At 44.3% G+C, this 23,742-nt stretch overlaps 1 protein-coding gene across 6 annotated transcripts in view; it reads right to left on the reverse strand.

Annotated features, from left to right (window-relative positions):
- Positions 1-23,742, reverse strand: part of nphp4 (nephronophthisis 4) — a 138,280-nt gene that overhangs the window by 64,147 nt on the left and 50,391 nt on the right. For all 6 annotated transcript variants that reach the window (XM_034537649.1, XM_034537648.1, XM_034537647.1 and 3 more), the window contains 3 exons: positions 5,788-6,006; positions 5,132-5,270; positions 975-1,027 (listed from right to left, as the gene is read on the reverse strand). In XM_034537649.1, the coding sequence (XP_034393540.1) occupies positions 975-1,027; positions 5,132-5,270; positions 5,788-6,006 (411 nt within the window). The remainder of the gene's footprint in view (positions 1-974; positions 1,028-5,131; positions 5,271-5,787; positions 6,007-23,742) is intronic.

The following is a 23,742-nucleotide window of genomic DNA, read 5'->3' on the forward strand; positions in this document are numbered from 1 at the left end:
CTCGTTGTCTTTCCCCACAAATAACATGTTCACCAGACACACACTCACACGCTTGCTTTCTTTCACTAAATCTCCTGCAAAACTGCTGGCTGCAGGATATTTTCATAGATCCGATTATTCTGGAATCTCACACAAAAGATGTAAATATGTCAAATGTGCTTCCATGACCACCACATTGTTGCAGATAATCTTTTTTCCAGAGTAAAAAATAAATAAATATATAAGCTGTACATAAGCGCGACCTGCTATTACTGTCGACAAAACAGACACAGCATGACTGTGGGTGGGTTGGTCCAGATTTATGGTTGTCCGTCTGAAGAGCACAGAAGGGGAGCTGCATCCATGGAGAGGGAACTGATAGAGGGGCTTCCTGCTCCTGTCACTCAGCCAGGAATCTCTCCAGGTCAACAGTTAACAGGTACAGACAAGAGCCACATGGCATTTGAATCTACTCGGAATACATCATTTTTTTAAGATTACCGTACTCATACTGAAATGATCAAATTGTGTGTTTTAGCCTCTTTTAGTTCATTGTTTCGGTTTCCTGGCACACAAACCCTGCTGACAGGGTTCGTCAGATGGACCCAACAGAGCAGGGGGCTCTAGATTTGTGAAGTGGATGGAAACACAACTCCAAGTGAATATTAATCTTGCTTCAGCTGGATGTGTCAATGGATGACCGTTTGTCAGCCATAAAGACTTCATAAGATGCTAAAATGTCAGATGTTGTATTTTCAGCTTGTTCCAATGCTCTGCGTGGCCAAAAAGCAGGATCCTTTGTTGACCGACCGATAGCCGGATTTATTCTTAAGAGAGAGAGAAAATAGTACAAAAGCCGCTTAAGGGCTTGTGGTGTAGTCTTGCTTCTAGTGTGTGTGGGGAGGGACTTCAGACAAAGCCTTTTTGTCATAGCACTAGCTGTTATTGCACTCAAGTTAAGTCACTAACGTTGAGTAGGTGACGAGGTGTCTTACCCCGGGGCCTTGTGGCGATTCTGGAGGAGAAGCTGGTGGAATAGATCTTTGACCTGAAAAACAGAAGCAAAAAAAAAAAAAACGATTAAAAAAACACTATATATAGTGTACGCTAATAAGTAAGTAGGAACTCAGCGCAACGCGTATCCCTTTTTGTGTCCTTGTCTTCATCTCACTCCAGTTCGGTGTTGATTGAGCGAGCTAAATGGACACCGAGTGTGGTGAGGTACTGGAATGGCTGCTGGCGAGAGGGAATGGAAGATGGCAGTATCACCATGTCTTCTTTTCAGATTTCTCGTTGATTGGATCTGCGCTCAGGTGGCATCCCGAGGAATAAAGAGTGCACTGTGACAATGTGCCTTGCATAACGAGCCCAGCAGCGAAAGAGAATAACTGCACTGACCCGTTGCGATGTCCAAGACTCCTCACAATCGGTAACAGATCTTCACGCAGAGGGCGACAGAGTTGGACTGAAATCACGCTGAGTATGAAGAGTCTGATGACGCTTCCTGAGGTTTATTGGTTGGTAGCCATGGTTATACTGAAATCAAAAGCTTTCCAGCATCTCTTTGTCTCCTCTCCCACTCGTTCTCGCTCCCGTGCGGGCTCGATTGGCCTTTTGGAAATTGCTTCAGTTGCCTGGGGTGTCTTACTGTAGCTCCCATCTGTTCGGACTACATGCACACAGAGTGGACACGGAGCAGAACCGGTTGGCTCTCCTTCACAAATGTGCTCTGGCATCCCCCCCCCCCCCCCCCCCCCCCCCCCCCCCCCCCCCCCCCCCCCCCCCCCCCCCCCCCCCCCCCCCCCCCCCCCCCCCCCCCCCCCCCCCCCCCCCCCCCCCCCCCCCCCCACCCCCCCCCCCCCCCCCCCCCCCCCCCCCCGGCAGCCATTTAGTTTTTTAGGGCTTACTGTTTCACCCCTAAGAGAAATGTGTTTCCCTTCATTAGCTGCTGGACTGTAAGCAGCTGGCTGTTTATTTGTGATCAACGAGAGGCCGCCGCGACAGGCGAGCAAACCGGCAGCAGCACGAGAAGCAGACACAAACAGCTGTACGTGCACAAGATACCAGGAACTGAGAAAAGGATACATTGAAATATGTACACATTTTGCATCGGTAAACTTCATTATTGCGCATTTCTGTCAAAACAGCATATTTTAGGCCTCTCAGCTCATCATCAGCGGCAGTGAGGGATGGGAGATGGTCATGTAAAAAACCAGGGGTTCTGTAAATAAATTGAAGAATAATAAAAACGTATAGACTTCCGGCCGCATGTAGATGTCTTCCATGAATAATTTAGAGTGTTCACATTTGGCTTGTCTGCTTTTTCCCCTGCCTTGGATTAACTCTCCTGTCGTTTCAGATCCAGAGTTCAGCCATCACCTGCCTGCCATCCCCTGCCCACCTGCAGCTGCATAGAAGGCCCGCCCACTCCCATTGATATCATCAATTGACTTTCTGCCTTTGCAATCCAGCTATGTTCTCTGCCTGCCTGAGTTTGACCTGTTATGACCCCCAGCCTGCCTTTTGAACTCCTGTTCCTATGTTCTGATCCGCTGTTGGCTAAGTTTGCCTCACCTCCCTTCCTGGCTTGGTTTTGAATTCTGGCTGTTTTTTGATCTAAAGTAAACTTTTTATTTACCAGCCTGGTCTTAGAGATGTGATTATGGGATTCAATGGAGATGGACAACATGACAGCCCCTGAAAGTGAAGCCAAAACAGCCCATCCATCTGTTTTTTACTGAGCAGTTAAACAGTAGCTTGTTTATTTACCTCCATAGACTGATTCAAAAGGTAGTGAAGCACGGTGAGCTTTCCACATTAATAAGTATACATGCATCAAAGACAGGAATTTCATATTTGAGACTGGCTACGAATTACATATTCGTCTAAAAAAAGCAATCTGCAATGGAAAGCAGCACACTTACTTGGCATACGCCCACCCCACACACACCACACCACACACACACACACACACAACACACACACACACACACACAAACACACACACACACACACACACACACACACACACACACACACACACACACACAACACACAACACTACACACACACACAACACAACACAACACACACAAACACAAGTCAAGGATTGATTAAGGAGCTGAAATCAAAGAATGACAGAGATTCATGATATCATTTCTCCTCTGAACACTAGCCCCAAATACTCCGGGCTCCTTGGGCGATCCTCTGAAGACACTTGAACACTGATTAAAATATCATTAATAGACTTTGCCCAAAAGCTTCTCCACACACCCGTGAAGAAGGCCCTGATCAACGCTATTCTTCTCTTCCAAGATAAGTTAACAGCATCATTAGTGGGGAAATCATCGAGGCATACGACCGGGGTCCACCTCAAGTTCTTTCTGCCGTCACTGGGACTGAGTGGCTAGTGTTTACTACACGTTTAATCAATTCGCTGACAGAGCAAATCAGCAGTATGGGCTTAAATCAGCGATGCAACCAGTGGCATATCATTTATCTTTAGCTGTAGTGGGATGTGAACTATTTAAGCAGACCGTTTCGAGTTATTTTTAGAAGGATATCGTGGAACGGTCATGCTTAATTGGGAGCGACGGAATAAATGCTTCTGTGGGAGGAATTCAGCAGCATTCACTGATAACCCCTTAAACAAACAGGGACTTGGTTCAGCTTTGTTTTCACATTTTTGTCGGTGCACACAACGTTTCAGAAAGCGAAGAACAGCCAATATGCGCTGGAGAACACGTGGCTTCGGGCGACGCTCCGATATAGTATTATCTTCTAATGCACACGGAAGCTTTTTGCTGCAATGATCTCTCTCGTATGGATAAACAGGTGCGTGTCATGTAATTGAGTCCGAGTAGGTTTTTTTTAGAAATGTGCTCATTTTTTCAGCACAACAATAAATGGATTTTGAGAATAAGTTGGTTAAAAAAAGGTTGAAGAAACTGTGGGAAGTCATACTTTAATATACAATTTACACTCCAAGCCAATTAATGACATACGCCAAGTGTATATTATGTATAATGACATACACTTGGCGTATGTCATTAATTGGCTTTGAGAATTGGCGTTAATCTCACAAAGACAGGATTATGACGCTAGATGAGTACAAAAAAACCCCTCATCAATCTGGTTTTTCGAAGGTTTCTTTTTATCCCAAATACAAAACAAGACTCTGTCCACACCCCTGTAAGCTTGAGGCAAAGCTGCTCCTTCTATGTGAGATTACAACAACAGGAACAAGTGTCAAAAGAAGTAGTAATACAAATGTCAAATGGCCAGAAACCCACTGCAGAACACCACTGGATTAAAAAATACAGGTTGTATGAGGTAAGAATGAATCTCCATGTTCAAACTGTAAGAAATATCTGCTGCTATTATATGTATTACATTATACTCTCTGATAATATAAGCATGAGTCCAATGACTCATGACAAAAGGACTTAAAAGAAGCAAAAAAAAGAAACAAATTAGCTTTAATGCTAGCAGCTTTGACCTACTCGAGAAAAAGCGACCACATGACTATTTGTACCAACTGTCATGGCAACCCATCCCATAGTTGTTGAGATGATTCAGTTTAGACCAGAGCAACATATAGCCATGCCACCAGATTGGATGAGAAGCTTGAATGGGATGCTGAATACATTTTGACAAAAACACGAGCCATCGGTATCGTATTCACCTTTAAAAGAGCAACGTAGTCCCGATTCAGGCCACAGTTCCTCTTTTAGAGCGCACGTCAGCATGAAGATGCAAAGCAATGCTTGTTGTAGATCAAAAGGTCCTGATGGACTGCCAAAGTCTTCTCCTCGCACTTCGTGTTTATTCCCCTCAGACCCCCGACCACTAACTGTGCTAATCATGCGCAGAGCAGGAGGTGCAATTGAGAAACCACTGCAGAGGCCGGGGCTGCATCACATGCAGAGGACAGGCTCGTTTGGGATTTGGTGCTTAGGACTTGGGCTGATTCCACCCGGGTGTTCGCCGAAACGCTTTCTGGTCCAATAAACGAGAAGGAGACACAAGAAATGTGAGCCGTAAAGAGCCTCTCACCTCCTTCCTCGAGAGAAACTCTGTATACCAGTTTGCTCCCATTTCTTTTCTCAGTGATTCATTTGTGTGTCATTGTGCATTACATGATGATATTTACCCTGTGAAGGCGATCTTCTGTGACGGGACACATCCTCCTGCTTTGTCCTCAGAGATGCCTTTGGGCTGGATGCCTTCCTTTCCAGACTGGACGACAGACGAAACGTTATGGTATCCTTCGCCTCCGGGAGAGGAGAAAGCTTCACACGTTTCAGGGAACAAAAGAAACGTGTCGGAGAATTAACAGTTGAGATCATGGAGGGGGAGGACACATCTGGAACGAGTGAGATAGCAGATAGGTATGTGGCGGTGACGTGTTGTTATTTTTTTAATATCTGAGCTGTGTGAAAATTCACAGCGAAGGTGCGAAAAGTTAAGTCATCGCAACTTTTGCACCCTTTGAAAATGTCAGATGCTGTCACTGAAAAGATGGGACTTGGAGACAATTATTGGTCTCCATGTGCGCTGTCGACTGCGGTGAGGATTTACAGTGCAGAGCTTTAAAGGATGATGTCGTCTGGCTTTGAGCTGTGTGATGGCCAACCAATAAAGACAACTTATCTTAAACGCAGCGCATTCTGTCAACAACAACAACAAAAACTTGAAATAATGTGAGAGTTTGTTGCCTTCTGGGAAACATCCGTGTGTCTTCACGCCAATGCAGTCTTTACAATTTGCTCCTCCGACAAAGACATGCCTCCGTGCTCTTGTTGTTACCTGAGCTGAGCCTGCAGCTGAGAGTGGCGCAGGGCTCTGAGTGTTGGCAAACATCTCTGTGCTGTAGGCCATGACTCCGTGAGGGTTTGGCTCTGCACCACCTCGCAGAACAAGCTGTATTTCTTCCCCCTTCCAGTCAGCCGGCTCCTGGAAGGGGCACCAAATCCCCCAACGGAGGCACTGCAAGAAGGCCGCTCGGGGCGCGGAGGTGGCCGACAGCTGCGTGACGGAAAAAGACACGAGATTAGAGGACATTCATACACTGACATCATTATTGGTATCATTCCATATATGGAAACCACCTTGATTAGCCTTTTTGTAACTCCACGTAGTGATAGAGAAATAATGAGAGTAACATAAAAGTCTAAGCAGTACTTCCTTTCTGCTTTCAGATCGGGCCTGCATTTCTGTTCCAATCGACCCATAACATTATTTTCATTGATAATAAATTAACAGCCAGTCTTAAGACAAGACAATACGACAATCGTACTGCCACTATTAACATGCGCGATTAAAATGCGCGCAATTGTTTAAAAACAACACTTTTGCCTGCGTTCGATGAGTGTGCCACTGGAATAATTGCAGTGTTTAATTACAGGCATCTAATATTGTGTTCAAAGTTAATAAAGCGTTAACTTCAATAAAAAAAATAAAATAAAATATTCCAATTCATTACTCATAAGCACACAGAGTTTGGAGGGTGGTATTATTTTAAATTGCCTTTCCGAAGCAACGACGCCTTGTTTTACTTCCATAGTTAGTATGTAACTGCTGTAACTTTCTTACCATGTTGGGTTAGAGAATTGACACTATACTGGCTGCCTGCACATATACAGCACTATGTACTACACACATTGGCACACACATATCTATTGGTAAGGTTCCATTTCAGGACGGCTCTATTCAAAACGTTTGCTGCCATCCTTGCATGCTGTGGGCCGCATGCAAATACAAGTCCAAGCTCTGATTGTACAGCTGACATGTGTTGGCTCAGTGGCACCCTCCAGGTTTCACACCAGAAACCTTAAAAATGCCAATTTGTGAATTTGGTTTGGAAGATTGGATAATGCTGCAGGGTGGGTTTTGAAATGTTGCTATGGATGTGTAATATATAGTAGAAAAGAAACTGATGGAGGGACTGAGGGAAGAGTTTCAAACTGTCCAGGTGGAAGGGGTGGGGTCTGGGTCTTCAAATGGAATGTATTGGAAGTCTTATCAGAGCAAACTACCAACTTTTATTTGATATTCAAAAGATAGAGTGGATTAAGTTTTCCTTTCAGCAATTACGTCTTCCATCCCATCGAATGGAGACACGGGTGCTATCAGGGATTCTGGTGACGGCATGTCACAGCAGCAGCAGTTTGCAATGTAAAGACCTCCATTATACAGAAGATTAGGAGTTACTGCATCTCCATGGTTTAGTCAGACACTTGTTAGGAGAAAGGCAAAGAAATATACTGGATATTACTGGCGTGGACATTTGCCATATTACTGTAACTAAATCACAAAGTACTCAACTGATCATGTGAATAATTTAGAGGGCAATCTGAAAATAGGTCATATTTACAACAAAGCTTTGAAACAAATGTATTGCAGTTATTTTGAGTATTACCACCGCTGACAGTTCTATATGGTCAATGCATTAGGAGATTAAGCACTGGGTCACACACACACACACACACACACACGCACACGCACACGCACACACAGTGTGAATCATAAGCAAACACCACACAATAGGTCCCACTGCACCTCGACTGCAGCTCTCCCAGGGAAAGTCAGAAGAGAAAAAAGGCTTTTTTTTTCAAATGATCCACAGGGGACTTAAAGGTTTTTTTTAAATCGATTAATGAGCTGGTCAGCCTCAGACAATTGTGATCAATCATAGGTGGGACAGCATACAGAATGCACAACGAGCCTGCAAAGTTCACAACGTTTCAGGATAAAGGGGAGCATGTAATGGTTCAGTCAATGCTCGACTCCCCCGAGCACATTCTTTACATGCAACAACATAATCCCAAACTATAAGGTCATCACTCAGATACAGTAAGAACTGCCTTTATTGCAAATGCCATGCAGTGTCCGTCGGGTGGTGTTATGGAAAAAAGGAACCGCCCGCAGTCGTCTTGAAGCAGAATGTGCCGACAGAGATGTTCTTTAATGTCAGTATTTCATCAGAATGAAACGCCGCCATCAGATCTGAACATTACCGTGACCTTCATTTGATAGTTGAGGGGAGACAGCGTGGGTTACGACATGCAGCACGGGCCCCAGAGCTGGAATCGAACACGGGGCTATTCAACTCAGTATTCAAGTTCTCGCTGACGCCACCCGTGACCAGCAGCAGCGGTCGACCCTCAAAGAGGAGGGGAAAAGTGGTGTGTAGGGAAGACTACATGAACACCGCAAACATCAGTACCAGGATCCACTGGGACTGGAGGCCAACGTCTTCAACCAGGTGGCCGCTGATCGCAGGAGGTTTCTGGGCTCATTCACAGAGCACGGGACAGTATCACCGTTACTCTGACGATACGAGTGTGTAATACTTTGTGGTTGTTGGTTTAAATGACTGACTATTGCTCTCCCAGTCCGCTCTGATTCATTGAGAGCTCCCTCTAACAGCTGAGCCTCTGCTGCCAGATCTGACTGAATATCTGTCATCTGGAGCGATACGGGGAGTCCTCCAAACTAAATGACGAAGCCGGTTTGTTGCTATTGCCCAGGTACTATAACTCGGGAATAAATAAAGTTCCATTATTAACATAAAGAAGTCCCTGTCAGGTAAATATAAATTGAATAAAACTCACAGCCAACGCCGTCTTTGTCTTCGAGGGCACTTCTTAAAATGTCAGATTAGTATGCGAAGTAACCTCGCTGTCCTGTTAGCTTGCTACCAAAGCTTAAAGTCAAGCGCTCAGATAATGGGGCTGACATTTTACATTTGACACTACACTACAACTAATAGTGAACTTCAGCAAGAGGGAAGGGAGCTAAAGGTGTAAAGGTTAAAGACGTGTCATCCCTTTGTTGTGAGGGAAGGAACTGTTTCTTCAGAATGCCGTACATACATATACATACAATTGGTCAGTCGTATTGTGCTGCCTGTGCAACCTCGTCCCACCGTTACAGATCTGTTATATACAGATCTGTTATATACAGATCTGTTATATACAGATCTGTTATATACGGATCTGTTATATACAGATCTGTTATATACGGATCTGTTATATACGGATCTGTTATATACAGATCTGTTATATACATATGTTATATACATATGTTATATACAGATCTGTTATATACAGATCTGTTATATACGGATCTGTTATATACGGATCTGTTATATACGGATCTGTTATATACAGATCTGTTATATACATATGTTATATACAGATCTGTTATATACAGATCTGTTATATACAGATCTGTTATATACAGATCTGTTATATACAGATCTGTTATATACAGATCTGTTAAATACAGATCTGTTATATACAGATCTGTTAAATACAGATCTGTTATATACATCTCTTTTATATACATCCCTTTTATATACATCCCTTTTATATACATCTTTTCAAAGCTTTGCACGTTTCAAGTGGCTCCGGACGCAGATCGATATCCCATTCCTCTCAGGAGAGAGTTGCTTTCAGACTATCATTTTACCCCCAAGGAGCACAGACATTAACAGCTATTTATTTGAGCTGTAACTCCAGAAACATATGCAGCCATAAAACAGATACCGGCATATTCCCTATTGAGGCATTGCCTGTTTCTCCATCTCATGGGGTTGAATTAATAAGATGCTATGTCTCGGAAAAAAAAAGAAAAAAAAACTCAATCAAACAAGTCTATTTTCAAAGTGATGATTTTGTGAGAAAATGATCCAACTGGGGAAAGATCATTTTATGGCGCAGGGTGTGTAGCCTGTAAAAAATGATGGAGAGGCGATTTATCTAATGTGTCTCTTTCCTTTTTTTTTTTTGTATTCCTCTCACTCTCCGTCTCCAACGCGTCTGTGCTCTCACAGAACGCCGGGGAGAGTAGAGTGCAAAGCGAATGCGGAGCACACGACTGAACACACGCCCCACGTGTTATTAAATGAATGTATTGGGTTGCCGGGATGATTCGGGAGGCACAAACGGCAGCTGAGCTCTGTGACAACGAGGCAGACAAAGGAGCAATCAAGGGCCTCTTTTAAAGGGGACACCTACAGCCTCGGAGAGGGGCTTTTATCTGTCCGACACTCGATGCTGCTTATCACACTCTGAGACGGACTCCATGTGCAGTAAAGTGACTGCAAGCGAGGATGAAAAAGGACTGTGAGACAAAACACCCGTCGACATACGCTTCAGCACCACATCTTCCCCCGTGTGAAATGAACATCCATGACTGGGATCAAGACAAGTAATAACTTAGTAGTGCTCAAAACGGAGGCTCTTCTTCTTTCTTTAAACTTTTACTAATCACAACAATAGCACTAAAACATGCACAGCACAAACTCAAAATTCCCTTTCACACCGGGCAAAGCTGGCAGCAACATGAGTCACTACCACGGTTTCAGTGCAGTGGCTTTAAAGCGCTTCGCAGCGGTGCGATTTACACATGAACCGCGTGGCGCGCTGACAGCTCGGGCTGCACACACAATGGGATTGAAGGAATCTCGAAAGAGAATCTTTGGTCGTGGTCCGAGTAAACAAACGGGGATAATAGTTTCGTTCACAGCCCGGCAGAAGATTCACACAATGCTCGGAAACAAAAACAGGTCCACACACACACCCACACACACACACACACACACGTGTCAGCGGAGATCAGTGTAGGTGGTTTAATGAAATTGTGGCAAGGACACGGTGCTGTAGGAGGTGGTTAGCTGATGTGTGCATGCGTTGAAGGCCTTCAGTGAGAGGAAAGTTGCCTTGAGAGTCCGACACATCGACTCATTCTGAGCGCCACGGTACCTCAGTGAGTCTTAATCAATCGCGAGGCCTGCTTGTGACAGCAGAGAGATGTTAAATCAATGAGCATTTCAGTGGAAATGAAGAATGTTTTCCTGTCTTTTCTTTTTTTTTTCCTTTTACTCTTGCACTGATTTTTTTGGACAGGAAACATTTGAATTCATTTTTTTGCCATTTGAAGTAACAGTTGCTTTTGGAACAGCTTGCTTCAACGCTATATGTCGGACAGGGTGGGGTGATCAATAGCCAATCTCTCCAGAGTGTGATTACACTGGCGATTTGAGCGTCAAAAGCTATATTTTTTAAATAAGAGTCATTAACGTTCACACGAAGAAGAGCCAAGCACTTGTTTCAATAGTGCAAAAAAAAATAGAAAAAGTAGCCTCGGGCAACAAAAAAGAAAGCAGCAAACTTGTTCATGAAGTTGCACTGAAAACAATAACAGGCGATGCAGACATAATTGCTCCAACTGGCAAAGCATTTTCGGAGGGATGAATCCATCAACCTTGTTTAGAAGTCTGAAATGTATAATGTTGCAGCATCTCTAAACAAATATTTTTAAAAAATTGAGGGGATGGAAGCAAAGATCTCATGTCTAACCTGGAGCAAGAAAAGTAATCATCAAACTTTTATTGTTTGGGGGGGGGAACAAAGGTGAACTTATCAAAAGTTGAATTTTGCACACCAAAGACAGCAGATACCCCTCTTCCCAGCAGACGAGAGGAACTGAAAAGGGTTATGAACGGCCTGTATTAATACACAAGTAAAAACAACACTCACTTTTAGAAACTGCTTCCAACTCTAAGCTGCTATTGCGGTTACACGCACACAGAAAAGCCAAGTTTGTGATAAGCTGAAATAAGGCGTTTTTGCAGCAACATAGTTTTTGGAGAAGCTCAAAGAAAATGGGAAGACACACAGCGAGTCGGGGCTTTCTCGAGTACAGCAGGAATTAATCCTAAATTAGGGGGATGTGGGCATCGATGGGAGACGGAGTCTGACAGTTATTACTATTACCTCAGTCTGTTGGGGTGTTCTAGTCATTATTTCAGCCAAGACCCTGTGACAGGGCCCACAGCTCCCGCCACTTACTCTCCACAATGAGATGCCCTGGATGGAAGTGAGGGAACGCGCACCGAGATCATTAACTTAAGAGCACTAAACCACTCACGTTTTTCATCCATCGGCACGAGTCGTCCAAACGAACCCAGCAGGGCGATCGTGCGCTATTCAGCTCACCGAGGCCAAATGGGGATTGGGGAAGAATGGCGCTGGGTCTCAGATCCTGCCCTCATTGATGGGCGCCACTTCAAGGGGATGTTCGTGACAGACGTGTTCACTGCTCGGGCCAATTTACTGCGAATGTGAACACTCCGTATCCGCGGTCGGATGCTCGTCTATTCAAGTGGTTGTGTGCACAGCTAAGATAGTTGAACTGCCCGTGTAATTAACCAATCGTTACAGTTCTAATGTGGGACTTATTTTGTATTATTTTCCAATAAACTGTAGTCAAATGTATTTTTATGCCCTTAGAAAAAAAAAGGACCAAATAATTGCTCACTTTGGTCATGCATATTAGAATTTTTTTTTTAAATACGAGACTGATTGCCATAAAAATCTTGTACAATGGTTCATGGATGATCCTCGTGACTTTTGTCCTCTAGCGCCACCAGCAGGTTGACTTTTACAGACATCTGTTCTACAGAGGGTGAATTGGAGCAACATTGGCGACCCCCTTCACTCGTCTTGCACCATCATCAGGTCCAATTTCAAATCTGTCCAATTCTTTGGTTTTCAGCCAAATACCTGCCAAACATAATGTCGTTCCCATTCGCCTGATGTTTGCTTACTAGCACCGTAAACTTACATTTACTTTGCCAGCTATCACTCAGGATCTCAGTTGGATCTCAACATTTATCCACCTTACAATTTGCTTTCCTTTCAAAAGAGCTTCATGGAGTCACTAGCATGGCCAGACCATTGTAGTCGTTTTACAGTGTAGGGAGAGAATATTACCTCAAAAGACACATTCACCTTCAAACCACACATTATTAACGCCTAGTTTGGGCTTCGGCGCCAGACGCTTCCTCATTTAAAATAATAGGAACGCATTTAACTGAGAGCGGTAATATAAAGTACCTGAGATGATTATCCATCCCTCATCAGAGCGGCCTGTCATGCGTTTCCCCCCTCAGATGAACATTCAAATCACCTGAAGATAATGATAATGTGAAAAAGATGAGAAATCACTTGCTGAAAGGTAAATGACATTATGTGCAGGATTAGGAGCGAATCTGTGAACATAATACCTCATCCATACAGTCCCAAATTAATCTTGTGGCGATACTTTCATCTTCACTACGTGGGCACATTTCATGAAATATAACCGTCAGACTTGAAAGCTCGTACATTTATCTGGTGTGCGCATGCAATCTGACGCGACTTTGTACTGAGGCAAGTATCACACATTCCTCTCTACATAAATATAGGAATACATAAATGTGATATCAAAGGCCTAAACTTAATGTTCAGGTATATATATATATATATATATATATATATATATTTTAAATGAACGGTGTGTTAGATCACACCATTTCTCTGCGTTAGAGCGGGTGCTGGAGGGCTGAGGACCGCTGCGTGACAGCACGCTAATGGTTCAGGGCACAGGAGAACAAATAAACAAATGTTTGGGCCGAGTGGCCTTGTTGAGTCTCTAGCAATAGGGAAGCCTTACCACCAGGCCTCCAAGATTTGGACTGACATTCAACATTTTGTTCACTGTTTACCATCCAAAAAGTGGATTTGTATGTCTCTTAGTTGTAACTTGCAGTGTGGAACAGTGGACAGCTTTTTTTCTTCTTACAGCTGCTTAGGCCTCAAATGGTCCCAAAATGCCCCTGACCACTTTATGCAACTGCTGCTTAAAAGAAACCAACATTTAAGCCTGGGCCTCAGTCTGAGGTTACTATCAACATGGCAACCATAAGATGAGCAAACATCATCATCACCATTGCCTCTCTGGCTGCCAGGGCGGTGCATCCGTCTGGAGAAGGATAGCACTGCTGGCATGCACTGACAGGGCAAGACTCACTCTGGGCCTATTGCAGGCGGAGATTGATGCACTTCGCGGTGGGGGGGGGGGGGGGGGGGGGGGGCAGCTGACATTCATTTTAATTAGGCGAGCAAAATATTTTCTCTGCGGCATGTTGCCTCCCCTTGCCATAACCTCAACTTCTCTTCTCATTGCGAGAAAAGGAAACGGGGGGGCCTCCGGGGAGGGACAACCTCCAGAATAGGCCACAAATCAGCTAAATATATCACTTTGAATCCTGATGACATTACTGTGCTTAAGATGCTTGATTAACATTTAATTAACATTTGTATGACATTTGAGAAATATGAGAAGCAAACAAAAAAAAATATGAATGCTTTCTTTAAAAAGGGTGAGGTCTACTCCGATGGGAAGGCTCTGTCGACTAGTGTCATGTGATATATGTAGTCAAGGAAACTCAGACCAGAAGGGTTCATAAGGTCAGGGGTGTCATGGTAAAGAGGGCATTTTAATGAGCATGTGATTGGGGGAAGCTCCATCGGATGCGTTTCATTCAGAAAACATAATTAAAGCCTGCAGGGGCTCACAGTAACACACACGCGGAGACCAGCGCACAGCAACACACAAACAGCCACTTAAGAAAAGTCAGGGGGGGAAAAAAACACACAGCAATCTATTCAGCCCACACCTGTCCGTACACCGACACCTTCAGTAAACCCAGCCGCTGGCCATGTGACTGTTTCCTGCTCCACACACTGTTTAACTTCCCTCCCCTGGCACTGACATCTGAGACACAGGAAGGAATAAATAGATAATTGAGTGATATTTGTCGTTCATCTCAGCGAATGGAAAGACGGTCTCACGCCAAACGTAACACACATGCTCGCATGAGACTCTTAAACGCAATCCCTCAGCCTGTGGTCAGGAGTCAACGATATATATATATGCAGCAGATTCAATATTAACAGGAGAATGTTCAATATACAACCGAGTGAATAATTCAGTGTTCGTCTTCTAACTATCTTCCTCCAGGCGTACGCCTTATGCATTTGGTTGCGGGGATTCATTTCTTTTTTGTTAAACCAACATATTTTATTGATTGCTGTATCTTGACTCCTCTCAAACCCGTCAAAGTAAACCGGCCGAAAGTGATCAAGAGGAATTTCCAGCAGTTGGCTCGGCGGAAAAGAAGTCCTATCTAGTCTGTTGCAGGCCACATCGTTGCGGCTCAACAATCTAAATCCAAAGAAAAGTTTTGTCATATTTTGAACCAGATCAGATGAATAAATCCCTATTTGTGTTATCTTTACTGCCATCTTGACTGTAAGCGAGTCAGGAGGGGAAACTGGGTGAAATTCAGCTCCTCTTTGTGCGCTCTACTGAAAGCACTTTTCTAGTTATAATCTGGTGTTATCGGTTTACTGCTTCCTTGAAACGAAGATGTACGAAAATCATCCCAGATGTTCTAATTATTACATTGCATCGGGGCAACAGAGTGACTTTACCTGTCTTAAGGTAGACTGTTAAGGTGGCAGGGCTTAATGAACAGTCAGCACACCTTAAGTAATGAGGAGAAATGGAAGCACCCATTCCGAGCATGAACAAATAACGGCCCGTCAAAACTAAATTAGGGCTGGAATTATAAAAAAAAAATTCAACATAATGTACATTTGCACAGCACAGATTCATGAACAGAAGAACCAAGTCGCATATTACTCACCTCTCTGCTTCATTGAGTTGTTATTACACTGTTGTCACTGACTTAACAATTCCAATTCCAATCTGTCTGCTGAAACGAGGCCCACCACTCTGGGGTTGAGATAAATAAAAGCCTAAGCCATTAGCTGAAAATGTACGGAGTATCGCAAAATAAGCTCCCTCCATGAAATGTTATGTGCTCATTAATAGTGACATTGGTGGAACCAGCTACCTTTATTTCCCAAATAGCTAAGAACAGAGTCTTTATATGTGGTTTTGCGGAGAGTTCTAGTCTATCAATAAACAACACTACAAAATATTCTTTACCATCTTTTATTATTTTCGGAGGCATAAAGCAGGGCCGAGTCCAGTGATTCGCTTGATTTCAAACGCTGTACTGCATGAATAGAGTCTCCGTCGACTGAAAAGCTTTCCATCACTGACACAGTACATTGCCACACGCCTGACGTTGACGCCCGATAGCGGCAGCAGGATGTTTTCCCCGTGCTGTCAAATCCCTGTCCAGTCACACTTCAGAATATGTGAAAATGCATGAAAATGTCTGCATGAGTTCTGTATCCACTGCACTCATCGGTCTCAGTTATTTGGAAATGAGTCTCTGTCGCACCTTCTGACAGCCGACAGATGTTTCTGCTTTGTAGTTCTAAATCAAACCACAGACAAAAAAATAACGTTCGTGAATGCGGCACAATGAGTTACGTAGGCGACCAACAAGCCTCCTACTGATGACCGTGTCTTCTTTGAGCTGGGATATGTTTCTTTATATAGCATATGAGAAGCAGGCATGCAGCCAAATCCAGTCCTGCGTCTGCTGAAAGCTCAGTAAAGGGCAAAACAGTGAGTGTGTTTAAAGGTTATGCATTAATGGTTACACTTCCTTCAGACGCCTGGTAATCGACTGTGCCACTCACTGGGCCCAGTCGGGGTCAAAAGGTGACGCAACACAACAAAAAAACGTGACGCTGGTGACACAGTTGTTGTGGCGTTGGCCCGATTACTCCAATGGAGAACCCATTATAGCGCATGAGACGTATCACAACTGTCAACGTCCTTTTGTTCTGAGCAAGCAACACAAGTTTGCTGTGGAGTAACAGCTCGTGAGAGTTGCAAATTACTGTTCCGAAGATGTGATTCGCGTCTCATAGAAGGTGGTTAGTAGGAGGATGAAACCCGAAGTATCTCCTCTCTGCACGTCCCTCCCTTCCCCTCTGTTCCTCGAATCCATCTCCTCCGCTTGCATCCTTCTGGGGCTGTGACCTACGAGCAGTCACTCATTCCCTGCGTCAGTATTTTGGATGACTGCAGCTGTCACGCCTCCCGACAAATTGTTTCCTGGTCGGCCCGTGCCTCCACCTCCTCCGGACCGGCCCCTCCATTAGCGATGAGCTAGTGCTTGTCAGCAGAGGAAGGCAGACCACAGTAAGCCCCCATCGTCTTGCATTAAGCTGTACGCACCTGTGTTACATCGTGGAGCAGATGAGCAGGGCCAACGGTGGTTTGTGGGGGGGAGGGGGGGTCTGCGATCGGCCCGAGATGATGTCTCGGGTGAAGTTAGCGGGCACAATTGGTGCTGACAGACAACAATTAGGAGAGCTGTCGGCGCCTCGCGTCACTTGTCCAACCAAGTGTTCTCACAGTGAGAGTAAATCATGTACCGTTGAAGGTGTCCACTTACACATCGAGTGGATATGTGCTGTGATGGATACCACTTTTTCATTACTCAAACAGATGAGCGTGTCAAGGAACCGGGAGGAAAAGTGATCGAAAGGGTCACAATATTTGACAAGTACTTGCTCTCATCAGTGCTCTTGGAACTTGTGTGGAGGGCGGATCGTTTCCCGGACCAGATTGAGAAAATGAACTCTGAAAATCAACTTATTATAAAAAATAAAAAAAAAGGCCAGTTTATCACAAAATAAAAACCAACAACAAAACAATCTGTGGCGGCGTTACGTCACCATTGGTTCTGAACATGGACGTCCGCTCTTGCCCTTGACACGGTCCCAGGGCGGTTGTGTACGTGAGGTAATGTAACCCCCCCCCACCCCCCCATCTCTATTCAAGGATGGTCTGTTTTGGTGGATGGTCGTTTCTCCAGCTGTCCACTGACCAGTGGGGCCTGACACATAAAACTCTATGAAGGTTCAAGGCAAAAAAAAGAAAAAGAAAAAGAAATATGCATATACTGTACCTTCTTTTCGCCAGATGTGCACAATGGTTCTGCTCTAACATCTGTATCTCTTGTTACGGAACCCAAATCCCCAAGTTTTTTGTTTATACTCTTCAATCTTATTCGTGTCCCTTTATGGATAGTCTGAACTTTCAGTATAAATCAAACTGTGATATTATATCATCATATCCAATTAATACCATGTTTCAAGCCACACGTACATAAACAAGCAATTACAGTAATAATATGGCACGAGATGCAGGAAATTAAGGCAACCATCATCTTAATGTTTTGGGCCGTGATAATCGCTGAACACAGTAATTGCAATTCTGGAAATAATATACTTTAACTTTGCCTTTTGGTTTTCTTTTTTTAATCGCCGTCAGACGCGGAAAAGCGCAGCTGGAGTGAACACGGGAAGATGTGCAGCCCATCAAGGCACTGAGAGGGATGCCGGGTGATACAACAGAGCCCCTTGATAAGGAAGGGAATAGATACAGAGCAGGAAATGGCAAAACTGCAAATTAAAGCAGAGATGACAGGAAGTGGACGACGGACTGAGAGAAAAGTTGATTATTTGAAGTTCGTTGACCTCAGACAACCTCTGAGAACAGCCTATCTGTCAAATTCCCACTTCCTCTCCTCTCCCCAGCTTCCTTAATTTAAATTGTTATCTCCATCCTTCTGACTGGTCCTTAGGAACATGAAAGAAGTCCGCTCAAAGGCTCTGAGAGAAGGAGACAGTAGGCGGCAGAGAGAGAGCAACCCGATAATAACTCAAATCAAGAAATACCAAAGAGAACAAATGACGACACAGCGTGGTTTTCTTTCTTTTTAACCAAAGGCGACGGCGGCAATTTTGTCAAAAAAAAAGAAGAAGAGGCCATCCACTTTCTTTGTCTTACAGAGAGAAGCAGACTGGCCTTTCAACATCGCGAGGATGAGACATGCAGGCAGGCTCAGAGCGCCGAGCAATTGCCTCTGTATTGCGGTGGTTATGTTTTAGAAGAGAAGCGATTTCAATAACATTGTTTTACTCTTTTCACCCACCTTAGCCCCCTCAGAATATATCAAACGGCGTAATTCTATTTAATCAGCGAACAACAGTGCGGCAGTCTCGCGCTCCTTCCCTCCACCCACCCCGTGGAAGAGGAATCTCCTTCAAGCTGCACTACGCAGCACCACCTAGTGGCAACGTGTGCAGTTGGCGGCAGTGCAACATGGGAAATGAGAGAAAACAGGGGGAGGCCATTGTTAGTACTCCATCAAGGTGTCACTCCTGGGCACACACGATAAGACATCTGTTTGTGCTTCCTGCCAAAAGGCCGCGCAACAAAGCCATTTGTATTGAATCCTAGAAGGAATGACACAAAACATACTACTTTATTGCATAATGTTAAATATCATTCCTATACAACTGTATAATACTATACTTCCATTATCCTCAAATGATATTCTATATTCTATATCATTACTTATATCTATTTTATTGAGTTACGGTCCATTGCTCCTTTCAGCCCTTAAGCTTCACTCTTCAATACATTTCAATGCCTTCCCAGCACTTTAATTTGAAGTGCCTTTTCTTATAGATATCATCAATGTGCATAACCCATGTTTATGTACATGCTATTTTACTCTCTAAGTTGCATTTCCAATGAATAGTTTACTCCCCAACTGTTGCACCTCTGTACATCTTATGTTTTTCTGTGCTCAACCTATTCTGTATCTTTATCTGCTCTCTTCTTGTGCAGCTATAACACCTAATGTGTCCCTCCATTGTCGATGAAGTACTCTCCTGTCGCACCTTAAACACCACAAGTGTACGGACTCTGCTGTCTGTACACTCTCTACTCTGCCGTATTCAAAGTATTGACATTTTTTTTATTTTGACCGAATGTCCTCAAAGGCCAAAAGGCCATTTTTGCTGGTTTCAATACCAGCCCAATTCCACAAGGGCCAGAGAAAAGTCTCGGGGGAGGCTGTGGGTGCAATCAGACCTGAACCCTCACTTTTGCGGTTCACAAGTGCTGTCGAGGTGCTGCTGACAGCGTGCAGCTGCCTGCCCCTGAAGACACACCTCAGCTCAACCCAGCAATAACACCTCGAGGCCGCATGCCGTCTCCGGGAGGCATCGCGTATCAAACCTTTTATCAGTCAACACCCAGGACGCATCAGGACTCTGGATTAAACACCCACAAAACGTCATATGTACACATCAGCACACAAACACACACTCTCCACTCCCACACACGGACAGAAATTACCCTCCACCTGCTAAATATCTCTCCCCTCATCAAACATTCATGCCGGCGAAGGTGTTGAAGTAGAGTGACGTAGGAGATCTGGTCACCCACACAGCACTTTTTTTGCAAAGCTATTCTGGGATGATGTAGACAGATATCAGTTTGATGGTTTCCATCAGGTTTGTTAGAATTCCTCAACTCGAGTGAACCTTTTCTGCTTAAAGCAAAGGAAATGCTAAATTCAGTTTCATGGCAATCTGTCAATTAGATTTAGAGCCACTAAATATTTTGTGGGGGGACTAGAGCTGATAGGTGGAACAGGAGAGCTCATTAACTGTCCAGATGGGAAACGGTTCAACATTTGTTGAGCACGAAATTTAATGACAATCTGCCCATTGGTTGTTGGTATTTTCTATGTACAAGTAGAAGTCTTGGCCATGTGGTGACACAAGAAAACGGATCAGGAGGTCATCAATAACATTAGGCTTCACCCTCTGGGGAACATGAACCTCCACAGCAGAAGTTGAGGAGTTATGGTGTGAAACAAGGGGCGTGGTTGAGGTGAGTGTGTCACTGAGAGGCGGTTTGTTCAAAACAACAACGGGGGCTCCCAAAGAGTAAATGCAATTATATAATGTAAATCAGAGCTGGAGTATTTATTCAAAGAAAAGCAAAGAATGGCACAGAAGGCTTTTTTCAACAAAAAATAAAAAAAGATGTTTTCGATCTTCTCCCGACTCGCTTCAGTAAGAATCTGATTTCTTTTTTAGGATACACTGAGCACCTATCTCCTCTTCTCTCTCTCCTTATGGATGAATTTACATCTCTCCATTGCACCTTATTAACTCTGCTATCTCCCCGGAGTCTTTGTGACTTCACGTCTCATAGGGTCCATTGGACCTGGAGGTGTCTGATGCCTGGTGAGCCGGTCTCCCGCGTCGGCCCTGCTGATGCGCCCCGCCCCCCCTCCTCTCTACCTCCTTCTGTTTCATGGATTGGAGTTCCATTCATACATTGTCATATTCATGTAATGTGTTTATGTAACTTTGTAAATGCTGTTCATTCTGTACACATGACATCTATTGCTTCTGTCCATCCGGGGAGAGGGATCCTCCTCTGTTGCTCTCCTGAAGGTTTCTTCCCTTTTTTCCCTGTCAAAGGTTATTTTTGGGGAGTTTTTTCCTGATCCGATGTGAGGTCCTGGGACAGGGATGTCGTATGTGTACCGATTGTAAAGCCCTCTGAGGCAAATTTGTAATTTGTGATATTGGGCTATACAAAATAAACTGAATTGAAAATTGAATTGAATCGAATCTGATTGACGGGGGGTGTAGCCGATCACCTGCCACGTGATTCTTGAAAGTGACTTCCCCCTCGTCCGTCTCCAATGACGGCTTCTCAGATGGTTCCGTGCAAACCATCTTGCGGAGTCAGGATAGGATAGACCAACAGCCAAGACCAATGTCCTGTTTTCCCAAATAATAATGTAAAAAAAAAAAAGTGTTGTTGTGATTGCTTTTTGGGTGGAATAAGGGTCTCTATAACTTTGCAGAAGCAACAAGCACACAGACCAGAGAGCGGCCATGTGTGCAGAGATGTGACGACGGGCCGAGCTCTGAGCATGCTAAAGATTCTCTCCACATTCCTCACTTCCCTCCTTTCTCTCTGTGCTCACGGCTGAACTGCACCAATGGCCTCCATCTTGGGAGCAATGGAGTGGCAGTTTGCTGTCAGAAAAGAGGCGGGCAGGAATGCAACCGAAACCTGGATCAAGTTATGATCAACTGCTGAGGCCCATTTTGCTCGGCTTCTTGGAGCGGATGGAATCAGAACACGCACATGTGTACCGACTGTAAACGCCACGTGTCAAAGACGGGCACTTAAAAGATCAGCCGTCAGACGATGTCACTGCTGAGACGCACGTGGAGCTTGAGTATCAAACGGTAAAGCAGAGTTACATCGGCGAACTGTAGGCAACGAAGATAAGAAAGATGGTGAGCTGCTCCTCATTTTTACGGTGATGTCTTTCACGCATTGGAAAAAAAAACTCTTCAGTAGAAATTGATTGTTTTTTTTCCCCGTAAACAATATCCATTACATGTCAAAAGAAATCCATGGAACAATTCATCCATGCAACAAAACCTAAACCACTGTCCATTGACAACGGACTGATTAGCTTTCAAGTGGTTGCTGAGGTAAGAATGGGTGAATTAATACATTAATGCAAAAGTACCCTGGCGCTTCTGTGACCGAGTGGCGGGTTTGTTTTTCTGCCGCTTTTAATTGGTGATCCGGTGACCGCTGATTGTATAAAGTATAACACGCGGTAACACAATGAGAGCCCAGCCTTGGCAGGCGTTAAGTGTTGAAGGCTCACCCACGCACATAATTACCACAGTCTTTCTGAGGTTTCCCATGCCATGAGCGGTTGTTAAGTGGTGCGGCTTGAATTTGGAAATTACTTCCCTGGGGGTGTGTTGACTGTGTCGGTCAGTACCGAGTGCCAGTTACTGTTTGTTTTTTTGTAGTTCATATATATAAAAAAAAAGGTAGAATGGATAGAATTATACTAAATGTAAATACTTTATGGAGGAAAACAATTATATTTTTATATTTACCATTATTGTTTTTAATAATGGGCTGCACTGGTGATGTGGTGGCTAGCACCGTCTCCACACAGCAAGGCGGGGCCCTGGGTTCGATTCCCGCGCTGGGCAGCACTTCTGCATGGAGTTTGCATGTTCTCCCCGTGTCAGCCCAAAGATATGCAGCTCAGGTTCATTGACTACTTTAAATTGCCTGTAAGTGTGAATCTCAGCGTATCAATGTGATAGTCTGGTGACCCGTCCAGGGTCAACACTACCTTCGCACAATGTCAGCTGGGATCCCCCACCCCCCGCGACCCTGAACACGATTCAATCACAGCAGTATTGTTGCAAAATCTTTTGACATACTTCTAATATACCATTTACATCATCGCACGAAGCTCAGAGTAAACTAACTCAACTAAAATCAGTGAGAGAGAGTTTAGTTCATGGGCTTCTAACACAATGGGTCGGTCACTGTTAATTGGCAGGTGACCCAAGACACTAATTGCACGCTGTTCACTCTCGACTAATGCAAACTTGAAAATTGTTTTAGCAAACAAACAAAAAGATAGATTTCCTGGCTATATCGTCTCTGTTCTGCACATTCATGCTACGTGTATGCCGGTACCACTTCATCAACTAAGCTCTCGGTTGTAAATCTCATGTGGACATAGTTTATAGGGACAATGGGGACCACATCATAAGACTAATTAAAGTCCTATTTGACTCACTCGAACAGTAAGTGAATAAGAAACCTAACTGCAGCATCACACTCCGAGCTTATTTAAATTCCCAGAAAGCCTTCTCAACAAACCCTAAACAAATAAAAGCATCCCTGTGCCAGCTCCATTTCAGCAGTGGCATAAGTGACTGCACAGCAGACCTACGCAGTAAGGCTTTTTCTTTTGAGAGAATAGAATGAGTCATGCGCATATAGTCTGTAGAGTCAATGATGTCAACCATCACCAAGGCAACCAGGAGTTTGAGTTCTCTGGTCATCAGCACTGGGTCGCTTCCTGAAGCCAGAGCATCCTAACTTGCCCAAAATGTTGCGGTGAGACAAGCGGTAACCACCTCCTCCACCACAGCTGAGAGCGACGGGCTGTCAGAAGGTCCGTCAAAGGTTTCCTGTGGAGTTTCTGACCTCACTTGCTCGATGATGCGCGAGCACGCACACAGTCAGGCGGGTGATGCATTACACGATCCTGCCAATGGTTTCACA

This window comes from Cyclopterus lumpus, chromosome 7, assembly GCF_009769545.1.
Source record: "Cyclopterus lumpus isolate fCycLum1 chromosome 7, fCycLum1.pri, whole genome shotgun sequence".
Classification (NCBI taxonomy): Eukaryota; Metazoa; Chordata; class Actinopteri; order Perciformes; family Cyclopteridae; genus Cyclopterus; species Cyclopterus lumpus.